The 20315-nt window shown below is 44.3% G+C and overlaps 1 protein-coding gene and 6 non-coding genes across 8 annotated transcripts; all 7 read left to right on the forward strand.

Moving 5' to 3' along the window:
- Window positions 1–53: 53 nt before the first annotated feature.
- LOC139584135 (large ribosomal subunit protein uL4B) lies at window positions 54–7954 on the forward strand. Of its 2 annotated transcripts, none has more exons than XM_071415655.1 (10): window positions 54–143; window positions 806–977; window positions 1189–1295; window positions 2111–2249; window positions 2964–3088; window positions 3297–3426; window positions 3897–4053; window positions 6606–6689; window positions 7035–7155; window positions 7807–7954. In XM_071415655.1, exons 1-10 carry the CDS (start codon window positions 141–143, stop codon window positions 7882–7884), a joined length of 1116 nt encoding a protein of 371 aa, XP_071271756.1. In that variant the 5' UTR covers window positions 54–140; the 3' UTR covers window positions 7885–7954. The 2 variants fall into 2 exon arrangements, with proteins under 2 accessions (XP_071271756.1, XP_071271757.1); XM_071415656.1 differs by having other exon boundaries at window positions 73–381.
- LOC139531181 (small nucleolar RNA SNORD16) lies at window positions 604–702 on the forward strand. Its single transcript, XR_011666286.1, has one exon. It is a non-coding gene; the product is annotated as a small nucleolar RNA SNORD16 (small nucleolar RNA).
- On the forward strand, window positions 1040–1108 carry LOC139531174 (small nucleolar RNA SNORD18). The gene has a single exon (XR_011666280.1). It is a non-coding gene; the product is annotated as a small nucleolar RNA SNORD18 (small nucleolar RNA).
- Window positions 1878–1976, forward strand: LOC139531182 (small nucleolar RNA SNORD16). The gene has a single exon (XR_011666287.1). It is a non-coding gene; the product is annotated as a small nucleolar RNA SNORD16 (small nucleolar RNA).
- On the forward strand, window positions 3159–3226 carry LOC139531172 (small nucleolar RNA SNORD18). The gene has a single exon (XR_011666278.1). It is a non-coding gene; the product is annotated as a small nucleolar RNA SNORD18 (small nucleolar RNA).
- Window positions 6432–6499, forward strand: LOC139531175 (small nucleolar RNA SNORD18). Its single transcript, XR_011666281.1, has one exon. It is a non-coding gene; the product is annotated as a small nucleolar RNA SNORD18 (small nucleolar RNA).
- On the forward strand, window positions 6772–6839 carry LOC139531173 (small nucleolar RNA SNORD18). Its single transcript, XR_011666279.1, has one exon. It is a non-coding gene; the product is annotated as a small nucleolar RNA SNORD18 (small nucleolar RNA).
- Window positions 7955–20315: the final 12361 nt, after the last annotated feature.

A 20315-nucleotide genomic window follows, 5' to 3' on the forward strand; every position in this document is an offset into this window, starting at 1 on the left:
TATTTAACGTTTAAGTTGCTGGAAGTGTGACGACGTCGGAAGCATATATCGTGTGAGTTGCATTACCAACTTCCTTTTCTACTGTGTCTTCCATTGAGGGAGGAGCGTGGTTCTCGGGGAGCTGAAACACAAATATAAAAATGGTGAGAATCCTGGCTAATTTGTTTCAGTTGCATATACAACTTGGCGTCAACGTTAGTGAGCAAGGTATAGTCCAAAACCGAACAATTGTCTCGCTAAAATCTTTACAAGGCAATACCATTTAACGTCCATGTCGAATCTGAACGAAGTTGACACGAGGAGACATTTTGGATGGCCACGGTTCTAGCCAAGTCACATGTACTTTCCTTGCAACCACAGGCCGGGTTTGCTCAATTATAGGTGAGATTCGTAAACCACTATACCTTTCATCATGCAACTGTTTTGAATATTTACTTAGTAAACCATAGCCCAGTTAGTTACCCACGTATAACGCATCCAAAGCTGACATTATTTGGTTAGTATGCTACCTACTAACATAGCGGTTAATACGCTAGCCAAGGGATACTGCCACTAGGTCGTGATTTTACTTTTAATATATTGCAGTACTTAACTAAATTGACTTGCTATGATGGTGTAATTTGCGTCCTACTTTGCGATCAGTCGACAGATGCCTACTGTCATATGCTGGCGCAAGTGAATGACGACAACTGAGTCTGAGCAAGATTGACTACTAGCTATGTTGGCTAAAGTGAAACATTTCAGATGGGACTCTGTTGGTTAACCATCAACATGCGGTACATTGTAACCTTTATGACTTCCTCAGGCTTGTGCCCGGCCTTTAATCTCTATCTACTCCGAGAAAGGAGAGAGTTCTGGCAAAAATGTCGTCATGCCTGCGGTGTTCAAGGCCCCCATCCGCCCGGACATTGTCAACTTTGTACACACCAACATGCGCAAGAACAGCCGTCAGCCCTATGCTGTCAGCAAACTGGCCGGTGAGTGATTGTTTAATCATGTATTCAGTCAAATAAACATTGCTTTTTGGACAGGTTGCTAGCTTTAATGATTAGTTTACACTTCGGTCCGTGTTTCTGAAAGCAGTGATTATACTAGAAGTTATGAAGGGCTTTCATCTGTACCATAAAACCTATAGCAGCCTATTTTGATATGTATAGAGGACAGGTTCTAATGCACTCTGGGTTCCAGGTCATCAGACAAGCGCGGAGTCGTGGGGTACAGGTCGAGCAGTGGCTCGTATTCCTCGTGTGAGGGGAGGTGGTACCCACCGCTCCGGTCAGGGAGCCTTCGGAAATGTATCCTTCTCTGACAAACAAAATTAAACATTTCCTATTAATCTTGCCATGTCTGTAACGGGTACAAATGTGCTACCGGGGTTGTGTTCATTATGGCTCATTGTAATTAAACATTTTGCAGAGTTAATTCGTTTCTGATTGGACAGCACCTCACTGTTTTAGTGTTCATCTGTTTTTTTATTTATTTAACCTTTATTTAACCAGGTAGGCAAATTGAGAACACGTTCTCATTTACAATTGCGACCTGGCCAAGATAAAGCAAAGCAGTTCGACACATACAACAACACATAGTTACACATGGAGTAAAACAAACATACAGTCAATAATACAGTGAAAAATAAGTCTATATACAATGTGAGCAAGTGAGGTGAGATAAGGGAGGTGAAGGCAAACAAAATATATAATATATATATAAATAAATATAAAAAAGGCCATGGTGGCGAAGTAAATACAATATAGCAAGTAATAAAAAAAAACACTGGAATGGTTGGTTTGCAGTGGAAGAAAGTGTAAAGTTTGTTGCCTAATGAACGAAGCCCTGGTGGTAATGCATGCTGAGGTGGACTAGACATTCAAGGGGCTTGCAGTGATGGTGTAATTTGCGTCCTACACTGTGAACAGCGACGTTATGCCTGATGTCGTATGCTGGCACAAGTGGTTGACGAACCTAGAGTCTGAGCAAGGCATTTAGGGACAGTTTCCCAGACAGATTAAGGTTAGTCCTAGACTAAAGGCCACTTAATGTTTGGGAAACTGGCCAAAAAGATAAAGATCTTATAATGCGTTTAGCCGTTCCTTGACCCCTTTGACTGTAGATGTGTCGTGGAGGCCGCATGTTCGCCCCAACCAAGACGTGGCGCCGCTGGCACCGAAGGATCAACACTACCCAGAAGCGTTATGCCATATGCTCCGCCCTGGCCGCCTCCGCCCTGCCTGCACTTGTCATGTCAAAAGGTATGCCGCTCACCATGCTCTGTTGTACTCACTGCATAGCTTAGTCTTCTTACCAGTGTAAATATGTATTTAACCTTTTATACAAGTTCTCATTTTTAGGTAAGACTTGTTGCTAGACACCTGTTATGTATTTAAGAAATCACAGGCTCTTAAAGTTTATGATTTTGTCAAGGGGCCCCTTTTCAGCTTCCCCGGAGTCAGGTGATACCATTTTGTCTGAGTGCAGTTTGAAGGAAGGTGCTGTCTAGAGTTTGTGCAATGACTGGAAGTCTATTGGAACAGCTAGCATGCCATCTCTTCCTGTGGATTTCATTGTGCTAACGCTAGGTAGCATTAGCTCGCAAAACTAATTATTTTCCTTTATACTGGACACAGACATATATGGTATTTGACTCTGGGGACGTAAAGGGCCTCGTTGCCAAAATACAGAACTATCCCTTCAAAATGTTGATTCATTAAAGATGACTTGCTATGACGGTGTGACTTGAGTATTACTGTCCAGTGACGGTTTACTGACAGTGGTTTGACACAATATTGTATATTAATGTAGATATTGCTAGAGAAACTGGACATTGCAATATAATAAATCTGGAGGTGTAGGGTGACGTGACGAAGGTGGCGCTTTTGATCCACACCTTCGGTGTATGTTTCTCTGCACAACTTGTAGAACTAGATGACTGTAAATCTCTAACTAGAGGGCCTCCCCTCCTTCAGGACACCGTATTGAGGAGATCCCAGAGGTTCCACTGGTAGTTGATGATAAAGTGGAGGGTTACAAGAAGACTAAAGAGGCCGTGCTACTTCTAAAGAAACTCAAAGCCTGGAACGACATCAAAAAGGTTAATGTAGTTAGAGTTAATACTGTCTCACTGGTCAATGTTCACTTTTCCTCGTCTTATGAGTGACATGAGGCAATGATGAGGTTCCACTTCAGGTCCGTGTTTCTGAATCCTGATTTGAATGGAAGTCCTGAGCCATTGTGTGATCGTGAATTTGAGTGTCCTTGGGGATGAGTGTATGAGAAACTTGTCCTCTGGGTGTGTGCAGGTGTACGCCTCACAGCGCATGCGAGCTGGTAAAGGTAAGATGAGGAATCGCAGGCGTATCCAGCGCAAAGGACCGTGCATCATCTATAACCAGGATCAAGGTGTCACCAAGGCCTTCAGGAACATCCCAGGTATGTACTGGTTCGTCTACCCTGGGGAGAACATGTAGGGATCTCCCATTCTCTCCTACTTTGGGACCCTGTTCCCTGTGTGGGCCACTACTTCCCTCGGTGTAGCTGTGATTCTAAACACAATGATTTCAATGGAAGTTCTGAACACTCATTATCAGTTGTCCTTTTTTTGCCATGATTTGTATATAAAAAAAAGTATATATAATGTCTTGCATTGGAACAAAACAATACAAACATGAATAATGGATAGGTGTTTTGTTTTAAAGGGATAATGGTGAATGTCCTTCTGTACTAAAGAGCATCTGCCTCTGAATGACCAATGTAGATGCTCTTCGTTTCAAAGGAAACTGTCTGGCTGTAGATGCCACTGTGTAGAAAATGGAGTTTGACTCTCTCCTTTTTTAAACTGTCTCTGAATAAGTGCCTCTTCTCAATACTAAAAGGTAACTGTCCTCCCTTCCCTCTACCAGGCATCACCCTACAGAACGTGAACAAGCTGAACCTGCTGAGGCTCGCCCCCGGCGGTCACGTCGGTCGGTTCTGTATATGGACCGAGTCCGCTTTCCGTAAGCTGGACCAGCTCTATGGAACCTGGCGCAAATCTGCCTCTCTGAAGGTGGACTACAAGTCAGTAGACCGAGGGTTACATGGGCCTAATCCTAAATGGACTTTATGCTCTTGTGGAGTTCTGATGATTTGATAGGAATTTGACCATGTTACTTAAAACCGATCTTGCATATCAAGGTGGAGTTACTACTAGTGTCCAAAAGGCCAGAATTCTACAGGCTAGGTGTGGGTGGGGGCGCGCGTGTCGGTCAGGCTAGGTGTGGGTGGGGGCGCGCGTGTCGGTCAGGCTAGGTGTGGGTGGGGGCGCGCGTGTCGGTCAGGCTAGGTGTGGGTGGGGGCGCGCGTGTCGGTCAGGCTAGGTGTAGGTGGGGGCGCGCGTGTCGGTCAGGCTAGGTGTGGGTTCAAGGTGGAGTTACTACTAGTGTCCACTAGGCCAGAATTCTACAGGAACACACTAAACAAATGTTTTACTAAATGTCAATATGATCATCAAAATAGATCAATATTTAGAAAACATCAATGTGGCTGTTGGTCAGGCTAGGTGGGTGGGTGGGGGCGTGTCGGGCTGGGTGGGTGGGGGCGTGTCGGTCGGGCTAGGTGGGGGCGTGTCGGTCGGGCTAGGTGGGTGCGTGTCTAGACAGGCTGCTACCAACTATACGCAATATAGAATCGTTTAGAATACAATATAGAAACTGAACAAAAATATAAGCGCAACATGTAAAGTGTTGGTCCCTTGTTTCATGAGCTGAAATAAAAGATCCCAGAAATGTTCCATTTGCACAAAAAGCTAATTTCTCAATGTTGTTCAACAATTAAGATGCTGATTAAAAAGCATGATCATTACACGGGTGCACCTTGTGCTGGGGACACCAAAGCCACTAAAATGTGTTGTTTTGCCACAAAGTCCAGTTGAGGGCGCGTGCAATTGGCATGCTGACTGCAGGAATGTCCGCCAGAGAACTGAATGTTCATTCCTCTACCATAAGCCGACCTCCAAAGTCATTTGAGAATTTGGCAGTACGGCCTCACAACTGCAGACCACGTGTATGGCGTCGTGTGGGCGAGCGGTTTGCTCATGTCAACGTTGTGAACAGTGTGACCAACAGATGCATATCTGTATTCTGTCATGAGATCCATAATTGGGCAAACATGAATTTATTTCATTAGAAGGAAATCCGTCAATTTAAATAACGCAGTAAAATCATTAGTAGCTGCACATTGGGTTTATTTTTGATCAGTATACATTTGTGTTCATATGGTGCTCTGTTTAGGTAGGGGGTGTGGCTGGCCGGCGCTCTGTTTAGGTAGGGGGTGTGGTTGGCCGGCGCTCTGTTTAGGTAGGGGGTGTGGCTGGCCGGCGCTCTGTTTAGGTAGGGGGTGTGGCTGGCCGGCGCTCTGTTTAGGTAGGGGGTGTGGCTGGCCGGCGCTCTCCCCTCTGCTGGTTTCAGCAGGAGGGGCAGGGGTCCGGGAGAGGGACAGTAGCACTAGCTGCTGAAGCGGGTTGTCAAGTCAGTTTGTCTAAAGTTTTTCTGGTAGTGCCTGTCTTTCTACCGTACCGTCTGGTAGTGGCTGTCTTGACTGCATCAAATCGTTCTACAGCTAGCTACAGTGTCAAGGCTATTTGAGGCTATTTTACTGGACACTCCGTCTACAACAACTACATGTGAAACAGCAGCCTACCTGTTGGTTGTATCATTGTAGCCTACTCCTCATTTAGCCAACCTAATTCAGGCATTTTAATTACATTTTGTATTGATTAGAACTGTAACGCAGCTTTGACTGACAACAACAACCAGCTGCTCTACATGTGTGTAGACTAGAATAGGCCTACCGTACTTTCTCAAAAGAATACTCTCCCAAGTAATATAATACTGTTTGTTGGGATAGTGGAATGACTGTTCTTGTTTTTTTGCACAATGCCCTTTTGGGGTAGGTAAACTACCTTCATACTTTAGTTTTTTTTTTATCCAGTACCGGTTACCTTCAGACGAGTCTCGTGGGGTTCGTAGAACATCCCCTTTCCTCAGTGGGGTCCTGTTTGGTAGCTTCCGAACGGTGTGGGCTACAGAAGTTGGCACATGGGCGGTTCTGACTTGGGACGTGTCCTCAGATCTCCACCAGTGTATAGAGTGTACTTACTATTGGGCCTTATCTTACCAGTTGGTTAAAACTGGTTGAAATTGAAGTTTGTCATTTCAACTAGTTAGTGATGTTAACCAGTTGGGTGTCATGTTGTAGTGTTAACCCAACTCAGTCCTCCAGAACCCCCAACCAAGCACTTTTGTTGTAGCCCTGAACACACTCGCCTGATTCAACTCTGAGGGTTTGGTTACTTGACCAGCTGAATCAGGTGTCCGGGGCAACAACAATGTGTTGGAGGTTCTCAAGGACGGGCGTTTAGTGTGATGGTTAGTAACAGATTGAGAGCTATTTAATTTCTACAGTGATGAGCTTCCACTTCGGTCTGTGTTTCTGAATCCTGATATTTACCAGAAGTTCTGAGTTTTAATGAAATGCTCTAATGGTCTGTTGCTAAACCACATGCTGCCCCCTAACAACCTTAGAGGTACTGCCAGTTGTATTCTGACCTCTGTCCTGTCTCCCTCCTCCAGTCTGCCCATGCACAAGATGACCAACACAGATCTGAGCAGGATTCTGAAGAGTGAGGAGATCCAGAAAGCACTTCGTGCACCAAAGTAAGCCCTGCTCACTTTGTATTGTACAGAGCATTATGGGTACTGTAGTATGACGTGCTGCATTGTCCTCCACTGTAACATGAAGCCATGATGAGGTTCCACTTCAGGTCCGTGTTTCTGAATCCTGATTAGAATGGAAGTCCTGAGCCATTCCAATAGGCTGCACCCCTAATGGCCCTAGTCCCCATAATGCACTACTGTTGATCGGGGCCAATTGTGCTCAGGTCTAAAGTAGTGCACTATGTAGCGAAGTGTTTCATTTGGGATGCTACCATCAACAATGTGAAGGTTCACACAATGCTGCTAGATTTGACCCCCTCCTGAACCTGTCTGGTCTCCTCGCAGCAAGAAGATCAGGCGCAGAGTCCTGAAGAAGAACCCTCTGAAGAACCTGAGAATAATGATGAAGCTGAACCCCTACGCCAAGACGGCCAGACGTCAGGCCATCCTGCTGCATGACCCGGCTGTGAGTAGACAGCCAAAATGGCCGACTAGGGCTCTCAGTTGCATATGAAGGCCTGTATAATAGGGAAACTGGTTAACCAGTAGTCCTGGAGTCTTCGTCTAGGACTGGGCTTAATCTGTGGTGAAACAACCCCAAATGATCAATGTTTTTAGTGAGGGAGAGGTGAAAAGCAGATTGAGCTGTTTAATTCTACACGGAGCTTCCACTTTTGTCCGTGTTTCTGAATCCTGATATCTAGCAGTTCTGATTAAAGCCTGTGAAATACTCCCCATTGCACCTAAACAATGTGACGTACTAGTAGAATAACCTTCCGTATCAGAAATCCCTGCTTCTGACTTGCCTAGTTAAATACAGTTCTATCACCCCCACATCAATATCCTATCTTGTCCTAATGACTGGTTTCCCTCCCGCACTCTCAATTAAATTTAACCTATCTAGGAACCCCTCGCCAACAGCCAATGAAATTGCAGGGTGCCAAATTCAATCCACAAATCTCATGATTCAAATTTCTCAAACATACAAGTATTAGACACCATTTTAAGATCTTTATTGGCATGGGGAAACATGTTAACATTGCCAGAGCAAGTGAAGTAGATAATAAACAATCTAAATGAACACTAAACATTACCTTCCCGCTCTCTCTCTTCCCAGATCAAGGCCAAGATGCTGAAGCCTAAGAAGAAGCTGTCAAAAAAGGCCCCGGCCAAGGCGGCCCCCGCCAAGGCATAAAACAGCGTGTCTCTAACAGACTGTGGGGTTCAGGGGTGGTTTCAAATAAAATATATAGAAAAACATTCAACCATTTGGCCTTTTATTTCTTTCCCGGTCTTTCTGCAGTCTTTAAAACCTCTCTAGGGTACGTGAGCGTCCCACCTCTTCAACAGCCAGTGAAACTGCTGGGCGCCAAATTCAAATACAGAAATACTCATTATAAAAATCCAGAAAACAAAACATATTTTACATAGGTTTAAAGATTAATGTCTTGTGAATTTATTTATTTATTTCACCTTTATTTAACCAGGTAGGCAAATTGAGAACACGTTCTCATTTACAATTGCGACCTGGCCAAGATAAAGCAAAGCAGTTCGACACATACAACAACACATAGTTACACATGGAGTAAAACAAACATACAGTCAATAATACAGTGAAAAATAGGTCTATATACAATGTGAGCAAGTGAGGTGAGATAAGGGAGGTGAAGGCAAACAAATATATAAAATATATATATAAATAAAAATATAAAAAAGGCCATGGTGGCGAAGTAAATACAATATAGCAAGTAAAAAAAACACTGGAATGGTTGGTTTGCAGTGAAAGAAAGTATAAAGTAGAGATAGAAATAATGGGGTGCAAAGGAGCTAAATAAATACAGTAGGTAAAGAGGTAGTTGTTTGGGCTAAATTATAGATGGGCTATGTACAGGTGCAGTAATCTATGAGCTGCTCTGACAGCTGGTGCTTAAAGCTAGTGAGGGAGATAAGTGTTTCCAGTTTCAGAGATTTTTGTAGTTCGTTCCAGTCATTGGCAGCAGAGAACTGGAAGGAAAGGCGGCCAAAGGAAGAATTGGTTTTGGGGGTGACCAGAGAGATATACCTGCTGGAGCGCGTGCTACAGGTAGGTGCTGCTATGGTGACCAGCGAGCTGAGATAAGGGGGGACTTTACCTAGCAGGGTCTTGTAGATTTCCTGGAGCCAGTGGGTTTGGCGACGAGTATGAAGCGAGGGCCAGCCAACGAGAGTGTACAGGTCGCAGTGGTGGGTAGTATATGGGGCTTTGGTGACAAAACGGATGGCACTGTGATAGACTGCATCCAATTTATTGAGTAGGGTTTTGGAGGCTATTTTGTAAATGACGTCACCGAAGTCGAGGATTGGTAGGATGGTCAGTTTTACAAGGGTATGTTTGGCAGCATGAGTGAAGGATGCTTTGTTGCGGAATAGGAAGCCAACCAATCCAACACATGTGAATCCAACCACGGTGTCAGGTTTTTAAATAAATTTAAAAAATGCCACAGTGAAAACATACCTTACGATTATTTGAGAACATAGCCCAGCAGACAAATCATTACAAACGGTAACCAGCCAAGTAGAACAGTTACACAAGTCAGAAATAGATGCAATTAATCCCTTACCTTTGATGATCTTCATATGGTTGCACTCAGCAGACATTAATTTACTCAATAAATGTTCCTTTTGTTCGATAAAGTCTCTTTATACCCATTAACCTCAGTTTTGTTAGTTTTCTTCAGTAATCCACAGGCTCAAACCAGACACAATTTGGATTTTTTGTCTGTCTGTAAAGTTCATAGAAACATGTCAAACAATGTTTATATTCAATCCTCAGGTTGTTTTTAGCCTAAATAGTCTAGGTGGATGGATTATCTTGGCAAAGAAGAAATGCTCAATAAAAGCAATGTATATGAATTTGACTCAACATTTTAGAGAAATAAGCTATTTGTCCTTAAGGAGCATGTCTGGGATCTTTTATTTCAGCTCATGAACGTGGGACCAACACTTCACTTGTTGTTTATATTGTTGTTCAGGGTTCCTTAGGTTCTTATTTTTCAGAGTAAATAACTCACGGACACTAGAGAAACTTTAACCAAGTTTAATTGTCCCCAAAGGTTCTGTACAGCTGAAATCAGACAGCTAAAGATTTCAGACTTCACAGTTTATATACATCCTACTTAAGACACTCCTCTTTCTCTCCAATCCTTCCATTTTATGGCTCTACAGGAAGCTAATAAAGAGGATAACAGGATACCAAACATCTATTACTCAAGATAATCTGTCCTCACCTCCTGACCTCAACCCCTCTTTCATCTAATACCCAGATGTCCATCTGTCTCCCCTGTATCAACACATCACTCTCCTCTCCTCCATGAAAACACATTCCAAAGCCTTGTCTTTCTTCTGAGAACCGTTAACTTCTAACATAACCCAGTCTCTCATTTCCTATCATTCATTTAATATCTCAATGATCAAAGTTTAGCCAATCCCAACAGTATTTACATTTCCTACATCCATAGAAACCTGTAGATTAGTTTGTAGTAGCCAGCAGATTCTAACCCCACCATTACACTTCTTTACGCTGAGCTGCACTGGAGTCTGAACACAACCACGGTTCCATTGAGACACCATGGAGCCGGAGCAAGGTACTGGGAAAGGGGGATAGCAAGTCAGTTGTATAGTCCACTGAAATGTGTCTTCATTTAACCCAACCTCTCTGAATCAGAGAGGTGCGGAGGGCTGCCTTAATGACATCCACGTCTTCAGCGCCCGGGGAACAATGGGTTAACAGCCTTGCTCGGGCAGAATGACAGAGTTTTCGGATCCTGGCCCAACAAATTGTTTGGAAAACGTACTTCGATGTAGGGATGTGATATGTACTCTTGACCTTTATCCACACGGATATATCAAGAAGATTGAAATACTGCAGAAATGTGGAGTACAGTAGCATACCCCATCCCTGCATTGAGGAACATTTTCTGATCTCCATGTTGTCAATGTAACCATGATTCTGCTGGGTAAGTTTCTAGATACTCTGTGGCAACCCGGCCATCGGGGACCGGGTTGAGTGTAATTAGTTTGGGCTTCCTTCTGTTCTGCGTCCTGTCGGTCAGTCTTCCACTTGTTTTATCAATCCACTAGGCTACCTGAGACGGCAGGTAGTGTTGGGCCAGTAACCAAAAGGTTGCTGGATCGAATCCCTGAGTTGACAAGGTAAAACTCTGTCGTTCTGCCCCTGAACAAGGCAGTTAACCCACTGTTCCCCGGTAGGCCATCAGGTTAAATAAAAAAATAAACCTAATTAACTAGGGTGTTTCCTAACGCTGTTTACTTTGCTGTCTGTCAAGAACAATTCAATCCAGCTCAATTTAACTAAATAATCAACGCTGAATCAGTTTTGAATACAGGCTAATTCATTCCGATATGCTCTGACTTTGTGCAAGATAATCAGATATATGAACGCTGTACAGACTAGAGGACAGTGAAATACATTATGTTGTCTTCTGTTCCTCTTGTTGATGCTACTTACTGCATTTATTTACACCGGTCTTCGGGACAGCATGGTCTAGTGTGGAGAAGCCTGACACCTAATGGATTATAGTGGTACTGCCCTAATGTGCGTCATGAGTTGTTGGATACAGAGACCAGTAGACATAGGATTATACACATCAATGACAGAAACTCACTCTACCGTAACTATGAGGTTATATTGTTATACAGTACATGACGACTAGGCCAATTCAAACCAATAACCTCTGTTTCACCACACCCGTGTTCCTTTCGTTGAAAATCCTGAGCTCATTGGTTAAAACAAATCAGACTTGTTTTAAGTCAGTAGCCTATGATCTTGTGGCTCTCCTTGCCATGCAATGACTTTATCCTTGGTAATAGTAGGAGGCATTTATTTTTTTCTGTTTGTTTCTTGCAGGAATAGGTGTTTCTTTGAAATGTTAACTAATGTGTCTCACTAAGATGGCTCACTAAGATGGCTCACTAATGTGGCTCACTGAGATGGCTCACTAATGTGGCTCACTAAGATGGCTCACTAATGTGGCTCACTGAGATGGCTCACTAATGTGGCTCACTAAGATGGCTCACTAATGTGGCTCACTAATGTGGCTCACTAATGTGGCTCACTGAGATGGCTCACTAATGTGGCTCACTGAGATGGCTCACTGAGATGGCTCACTAATGTGGCTCACTAAGATGGCTCACTAATGTGGCTCACTAATGTGGCTCACTGAGATGGCTCACTAATGTGGCTCACTGAGATGGCTCACTGAGATGGCTCACTAATGTGGCTCACTAATGTGGCTCGATGGACCAGTGGTCAAGACGCTGCACTGTGGGCCGAAGGGGTTGTTGGTTGGAATCAAACATAGGACTTCTGTAGATTGTGGTTGTTCAGTGTAATCTGCAGTGTAATGAATAGTGTACTGTTGTCCATTTCACCACAGACAGTGATACAGGTGTTCACCAGTGCTTCCTGTTGTCCATGACACCACAGACAGTGATACAGGTGTTCAGCAGTGTACTGTTGTCCATGACACCACAGACAGTGATACAGGTGTTCAGCAGTGTACTGTTGTCCATGACACCACAGACAGTGATACAGGTGTTCACCAGTGTACTGTTGTCCATTTCACCACAGACAGTGATACAGCTGTTCAGCAGTGTACTGTTGTCCATGACACCACAGACAGTGATACAGGTGTTCAGCAGTGTACTGTTGTCCATGACACCACAGACAGTGATACAGCTGTTCAGCAGTGCTTCCTGTTGTCCATGACACCACAGACAGTGATACAGCTGTTCAGCAGTGCTTCCTGTTGTCCATGACACCACAGACAGCGATACAGGTGTTCACCAGTGTACTGTTGTCCATGACACCACAGACAGTGATACAGGTGTTCAGCAGTGTACTGTTGTCCATGACACCACAGACGGTGATACAGGTGTTCACCAGTGTACTGTTGTCCATTTCACCACAGACAGTGATACAGCTGTTCACCAGTGTACTGTTGTCCATGACACCACAGACAGTGATACAGGTGTTCAGCAGTGCTTCCTGTTGTCCATGACACCACAGACAGTGATACAGGTGTTCACCAGTGTACTGTTGTCCATGACACCACAGACAGTGATACAGGTGTTCACCAGTGTACTGTTGTCCATGACACCACAGACAGTGATACAGGTGTTCACCAGTGTACTGTTGTCCATGACACCACAGACAGTGATACAGGTGTTCACCAGTGTACTGTTGTCCATGACACCACAGACAGTGATACAGGTGTTCAGCAGTGTACTGTTGTCCATGACACCACAGACAGTGATACAGGTGTTCACCAGTGTACTGTTGTCCATGACACCACAGACAGTGATACAGGGTCCCCCGGGTGGCGCAGTGGTCTAGGGCACTGCATCGCAGTGCTAGCTGCGCCACCAGAGTCTCTGGGTTCGCGCCCATGCTCTGTCGCAGCCGGCCGCAACCGGGAGATCCGTGGGGCGACGCACAATTGGCATAGCGTCGTCCGGGTTAGGGAGGGTTTGGCCGGTAGGGAGGGTTTGGCCGGTAGGGATATCCTTGTCTCAGTATGTAAAAAAAAAAAAATGTAATAAAATGTATGCACTCTACTGTAAGTCGCTCTGGATAAGAGCGTCTGCTAAATGACTAAAATGTAAATGTAATACAGGTGTTCACCAGTGCTTCCTGTTGTCCATGACACCACAGACAGTGATACAGGTGTTCACCAGTGCTTCCTGTTGTCCATGACACCACAGACAGTGATACAGGTGTTCAGCAGTGTACTGTTGTCCATGACACCACAGACAGTGATACAGGTGTTCACCAGTGTACTGTTGTCCATGACACCACAGACAGTGATACAGGTGTTCACCAGTGCTTCCTGTTGTCCATGACACCACAGACAGTGATACAGGTGTTCACCAGTGTACTGTTGTCCATGACACCACAGACAGTGATACAGGTGTTCACCAGTGTACTGTTGTCCATGACACCACAGACAGTGATACAGCTGTTCACCAGTGCTTCCTGTTGTCCATGACACCACAGACAGTGATACAGGTGTTCACCAGTGTACTGTTGTCCATGACACCACAGACAGTGATACAGGTGTTCAGCAGTGTACTGTTGTCCATGACACCACAGACAGTGATACAGGTGTTCACCAGTGTACTGTTGTCCATAACACCACAGACAGTGATACAGGGTCCCCCGGGTGGCGCAGTGGTCTAGGGCACTGCATCGCAGTGCTAGCTGCGCCACCAGAGTCTCTGGGTTCGCGCCCAGGCTGGGCTGGGTTCGCGCCCATGCTCTGTCGCAGCCGGCCGCAACCGGGAGATCCGTGGGGCGACGCACAATTGGCATAGCGTCGTCCGGGTTAGGGAGGGTTTGGCCGGTAGGGAGGGTTTGGCCGGTAGGGATATCCTTGTCTCAGTATGTAAAAAAAAAAAAATGTAATAAAATGTATGCACTCTACTGTAAGTCGCTCTGGATAAGAGCGTCTGCTAAATGACTAAAATGTAAATGTAATACAGGTGTTCACCAGTGCTTCCTGTTGTCCATGACACCACAGACAGTGATACAGGTGTTCACCAGTGCTTCCTGTTGTCCATGACACCACAGACAGTGATACAGGTGTTCACCAGTGTACTGTTGTCCATGACACCACAGACAGTGATACAGGTGTTCACCAGTGTACTGTTGTCCATGACACCACAGACAGTGATACAGCTGTTCACCAGTGCTTCCTGTTGTCCATGACACCACAGACAGTGATACAGGTGTTCACCAGTGTACTGTTGTCCATGACACCACAGACAGTGATACAGGTGTTCAGCAGTGTACTGTTGTCCATGACACCACAGACAGTGATACAGGTGTTCACCAGTGTACTGTTGTCCATGACACCACAGACAGTGATACAGGTGTTCACCAGTGCTTCCTGTTGTCCATGACACCACAGACAGTGATACAGGTGTTCACCAGTGCTTCCTGTTGTCCATGACACCACAGACAGTGATACAGGTGTTCAGCAGTGTACTGTTGTCCATGACACCACAGACAGTGATACAGGTGTTCACCAGTGCTTCCTGTTGTCCATGACACCACAGACAGTGATACAGCTGTTCAGCAGTGTACTGTTGTCCATGACACCACAGACAGTGATACAGCTGTTCAGCAGTGTACTGTTGTCCATGACACCACAGACAGTGATACAGGTGTTCACCAGTGCTTCCTGTGCCATGGTTCCAGTGGTACACTCAGCAATATGGCATCTCTTTCACACAGACACACAATGGGTCAGAAATATAAGTTGAAGCATTTGGCGTTTCTTTACTTCCATTCTTGAAACATTTATTCTTAGTTGATAGTTAGATGTGAACGTATAGTATGTGTGTAGGCGACATCTTATCTATGTAGTCGTTGAACCATACGGCTGATATGTGATATTTATGTACAGTATCTAATGAAGGAAGAACAACCACTTTGAGATCGCAGGTCTCCAAGCACTATATCGGTCTTCTCTGTCAAACCTATCATATTACGGTTTAATTGGTCAACTTGACACGGTTAAAAATATAGCATCTGAAGAGGCATTCTATGACCATCTAATTCTATTTACACTTCTGTTCTAATTCTATTCACACTTCTGTTCTAATTCTATTCACACTTCTGTTCTAATTCTATTCACACTTCTGTTCTAATTCTATTCACACTTCTGTTCTATTTCTATTCACACTTCTGTTCTAATTCTATTTACACTTCTGTTCTAATTCTATTTACACTTCTGTTCTAATTCTATTTACACTTCTGTTCTAATTCTATTTACACTTCTGTTCTATTTCTATTCACACTTCTGTTCTATTTCTATTCACACTTCTGTTCTAATTCTATTTACACTTCTGTTCTAATTCTATTTACACTTCTGTTCTAATTCTATTTACACTTCTGTTCTAATTCTATTTACACTTCTGTTCTAATTCTATTTACACTTCTGTTCTATTTCTATTCACACTTCTGTTCTAATTCTATTCACACTTCTGTTCTATTTACACTTCTGTTCTAATTCTGTGCACTATGGGATACTGTATATTATGTAGGACTACATTCCTGCTGTCTCTAGAGAGTTGAAAACAGCAGGTCTGGGACAGGTGAACAGGTCAGGGTTCCATAGCCGCAGGCAGGACAGTTGAAACTGGAGCAGCAGAATAACCAGGTGGACTGGGGACAGCAAGGAGTCATCAGGCCAGGTAGTCCTGAGGCATGATCCTAGGGCTCAGGTCCTCCGAGAAAATGGAGAAAAGAGAGAATTAGAGAGAGCATACTTAAATTCACACAGGACACTGGATAAGACAGGATAAATACTTCAGATATAACAGACTGACCCTAGCCCCCCGACACAAACTATTGCAGCGTAATTAATGGAGGCTGAGACAGGAGGGGTCGGGAGACACTGTGGCCCCATCCTGTCTGGGTTGGCGTCCCCCCTTGGTTTGTGCTGTGGTGGAGATCTTTGTGGGCTATACTCGGCCTTGTCTCAGGATTGTAAGTTGGTGGTTGAAGATATCCCTCTAGTGGTGCGGGGGCTGTGCTTTGGCAAAGTGGGTGGGGTTATATCCTTCCTGTTTGGCCCTGTCCGGGGGTATCATCGGATGGGGCCACAGTGTCTCCTGACCCCTCCTGTCTCAGCCTCCAGTATTTATGCTGCAGTAGTTTATGTGTCCGGGGGCTAGGGTCAGTTGGTTATACCTGGAGTACTTCTCCTGTCTTATCCAGTGTCCTCTGTGAATTTAAGTATGCTCTCTCTAATTCTCTCGTTCTTTCTTTCTCTCTCTCGGAGAACCTGAGCCCTAGGACCATACGTCACGGCAAACCGGGCATGATGACTCCTTGCTGTCCCCAGTCCACCTGGCCTTGCTGCTGTTCCAGTTTCAACTGTTCTGCCTGCGGTTATGGAACCCCTACCTGTCCCAGACCTGCTGCTTTCAACTCTTAATGATCGGCTATGAAAAGCCAACTGACTTTTATTCCTGATTATTATTTGACCATGCTTGTCATTTATGAACATTTTGAAAATCTTGGCTCTCTCTAATTCTCTCCTTCTCTCTTTCTTTCTCTCTCTCGGAGGACCTGAGCCCTAGGACCATACGTCAGGACTACCGGGCATGATGACTCCTTGCTGTCCCCAGTCCACCTGGCCTTGCTGCTGTTCCAGTTTCAACTGTTCTGCCTGCGGTTATGGAACCCCTACCTGTCCCAGACCTGCTGCTTTCAACTCTTAATGATCGGCTATGAAAAGCCAACTGACTTTTATTCCTGATTATTATTTGACCATGCTTGTCATTTATGAACATTTTGAAAATCTTGGCTCTCTCTAATTCTCTCCTTCTCTCTTTCTTTCTCTCTCTCGGAGGACCTGAGCCCTAGGACCATACGTCAGGACTACCGGGCATGATGACTCCTTGCTGTCCCCAGTCCACCTGGCCTTGCTGCTATTCCAGTTTCAACTGTTCTGCCTGCGGTTATGGAACCGCCACCTGTCCCAGACCTGCTGTTTTCAACTCTTAATGATCGGCTATGAAAAGCCAACTGAAAATTATTCATGATTATTATTTGACCATGCTTGTCACTTATGAACATTTTGAACATCTTGGCCATGTTCTGTTATAATCTCCACCCGGCACAGCCAGAAGAGGACTGGCCACCCCTCATAGCCTGGTTCCTCTCTAGGTTTCTTCCTAGGTTTTGGCCTTTCTAGGGAGTTTTTCCTAGCCACCGTGCTTCTACACCTGCATTGCTTGCTGTTTGGGGTTTTAGGCTGGGTTTCTGTACAGCACTTCGAGATATTAGCTGATGTACGAAGGGCTATATAAAATAAACTTGATTGATTGATTGATCCGATGATACCCCCGGACAGGGCCAAACAGGCAGGATATAACCCCACCCACTTTGCCAAAGCACAGCCCCCACACCACTAGAGGGATATCTTCAACCACCAACTTACCATCCTGAGACAAGGCTGAGTATAGCCCACAAAGATCTCCGCCACGGCACAACCCAAGGGGGGACGCCAACCCAGACAGGAAGATCACGTCAGTGACTCAACCCACTCAAGTGACACACCCCTCCTAGGGATGGCATGGAAGAGCACCAGTAAGCCAGTGACTCAGTCCCCTATTCTGTTCTATAGAGGCAAAAATAGCCTTCTAGGTCGCTCTGTTTTTTTGTTGATTCTTTCCAATGTGTCAAGTAATTATCTTTTTGTTTTCTCATGATTTGGTTGGATCTAATTGTGTTTCTGTCCTGGGGCTCTGTGGGGTGTCTTTGTGTTTGTGAACAGAGCCCCAGGACCAGCTTGCTTAGGGGACTCTTCTCCAGGTTCATCTCTCTGTAGTTGATGACTTTGTTATGGAAGGTTTGGGAATCGCTTCCTTTTAGGTGGTTGTAGAATTGAACGTCTCTTTTACAGATTTTGATACTTAGTGGATATCGGCCTAATTCTGCTCTGCATTATTTGGTGTTTTACGCGACCATAAAGGGCAATGGTTCCATAACTGATTCAAGTATTTTGTTGCCAGATCCTAATTGGGATGTCGAATTTTATGTTCCTTTTGATAGCATAGAAGGCCCTTCTTGCCTTGTCTCTCAGATCGTTCACAGCTTTGTGGAAATGACCTGTGGCGCTGATGTTTAGGCCGAGGTATGTATAGTTTTTTTGTGCGCTCTAGGGCAATGGTCTCTAGATGGAATTGGGCCTGTAAGTAAGCATTTCACTGTAAGGTCTACACCTGTTGTATTCGGCGCACATGACAAATAAACTTTGATTTGGTGGACATTCCGGCAGTCAACATTCCAATTGCATGCATCCTCAAAACTTGAGACATTAGTGGCATTGTGTTGTGACAAAACGGCACATTTTAGAGTGACCTTTTATTGTCCCCAGCACAAGGTGCACCTGTGTAATGACCATGCTGTTTAATCAGCTCCTTGATATGCCACACCTGTCAGGTGGATGGATTATCTTGTCAAGGAGAAATGATTACTAACAGGGATGTAAACAAATTTGTGCACAAAATTTGAGAGAAATAAGCTTTTTATGCAAATATTTAATTTCAGCTCATGAAACATGGGACCAACCTTTACATGTTGCGTTTATGTTTTTGTTCAGTGTAATTGTAAAAGTAAAATAACAAATAGCTTATTTTAAGCAAAACCAGATGGCTCCATATTATAATTTTTTTAATTTACGGATAGCCAGGGACACACTCCAACACTCAGACATAATTTACAAACGAAGCATTTGTGTTTAGTGAGTCCTCCAGATTAGAGGCAGTAGGGATGACCAGGGATGTTCTCTGTTTAGTGAGTCCTCCAGATCAGAGGCAGTAGGGATGACCAGGGATGTTCTCTGTTTAGTGAGTCCTCCATATCAGAGCCAGTAGGGATGACCAGGGATGTTCTCTGTTTAGTGAGTCCTCCAGATCAGAGGCAGTAGGGATGACCAGGGATGTTCTCTGTTTAGTGAGTCCTCCATATCAGAGCCAGTAGGGATGACCAGGGATGTTCTCTGTTTAGTGAGTCCTCCAGATCAGAGGCAGTAGGGAGGACCAGGGATGTTCTCTTGATAAGGGAGTGAATTGGACCATTTTCCTGTCCTGTTAAGCATTCAAAATGTAACGAGTACTTTTGGGTGTCAGGAAAAAGTACATTATTTTCTTTAGGAATGTAGTGAAGTGAAAGTTATAAATAGTAGACTAAAGATACCCCAAATAATTATTTAAGTTCTACTTTAAAGTATTTTTACTGAAGTACTTTACACCACTGATGATGATCCCAGATCAGCACTCCTACTCAGAGAGGCTTTGTGGATGTGAGCCCAGAGATCCTGTACGTGGACGAGCTAAGGAGCAACTGGAGGAGGAAATTATGTCCCCAGACATTTTAATCTATAGAAGGGGTTTAGAAAATCTAACCCTGTCAATCTGACTGGTAAAATCATGGGTACACTCATATAAATAAAATCTAGATTCTAACATCTCTGCTTTTCATCCAGTGGAATCCAGACGACCTGGTGGTGCACAATCTTGACAAAGGCCCATAGGGCTTCATCCTAGTGCACTATGGGATACTGTATATTATGTAGGGCTTCATCCTAGTGCACTATGGGATACTGTATATTATATAGGACTACATCCTAGTGCACTATGGGATACTGTATATTATGTAGGGCTTCATCCTAGTGCACTATGGGATACTGTATATTATATAGGACTACATCCTAGTGCACTATGGAATACTGTATATAATATAGGACTACATCCTAGTGCACTATGGGATACTGTATATTATATAGGACTACATCCTAGTGCACTATGGGATACTGTATATTATATAGGACTACATCCTAGTGCACTATGGGATACTGTATATTATATAGGACTACATCCTAGTGCACTATGGGATACTGTATATTATGTAGAACTACATCCTAGTGCACTATGGGATACTGTATATTATATAGGGCTACATCCTAGTGCACTATGGGATACTGTATATTATGTAGGACTACATCCTAGTGCACTATGGGATACTGTATATTATGTAGGACTACATCCTAGTGC

The sequence above is a fragment of the Salvelinus alpinus genome, chromosome 9, assembly GCF_045679555.1.
Source record: "Salvelinus alpinus chromosome 9, SLU_Salpinus.1, whole genome shotgun sequence".
Taxonomy (NCBI): Eukaryota; Metazoa; Chordata; class Actinopteri; order Salmoniformes; family Salmonidae; genus Salvelinus; species Salvelinus alpinus.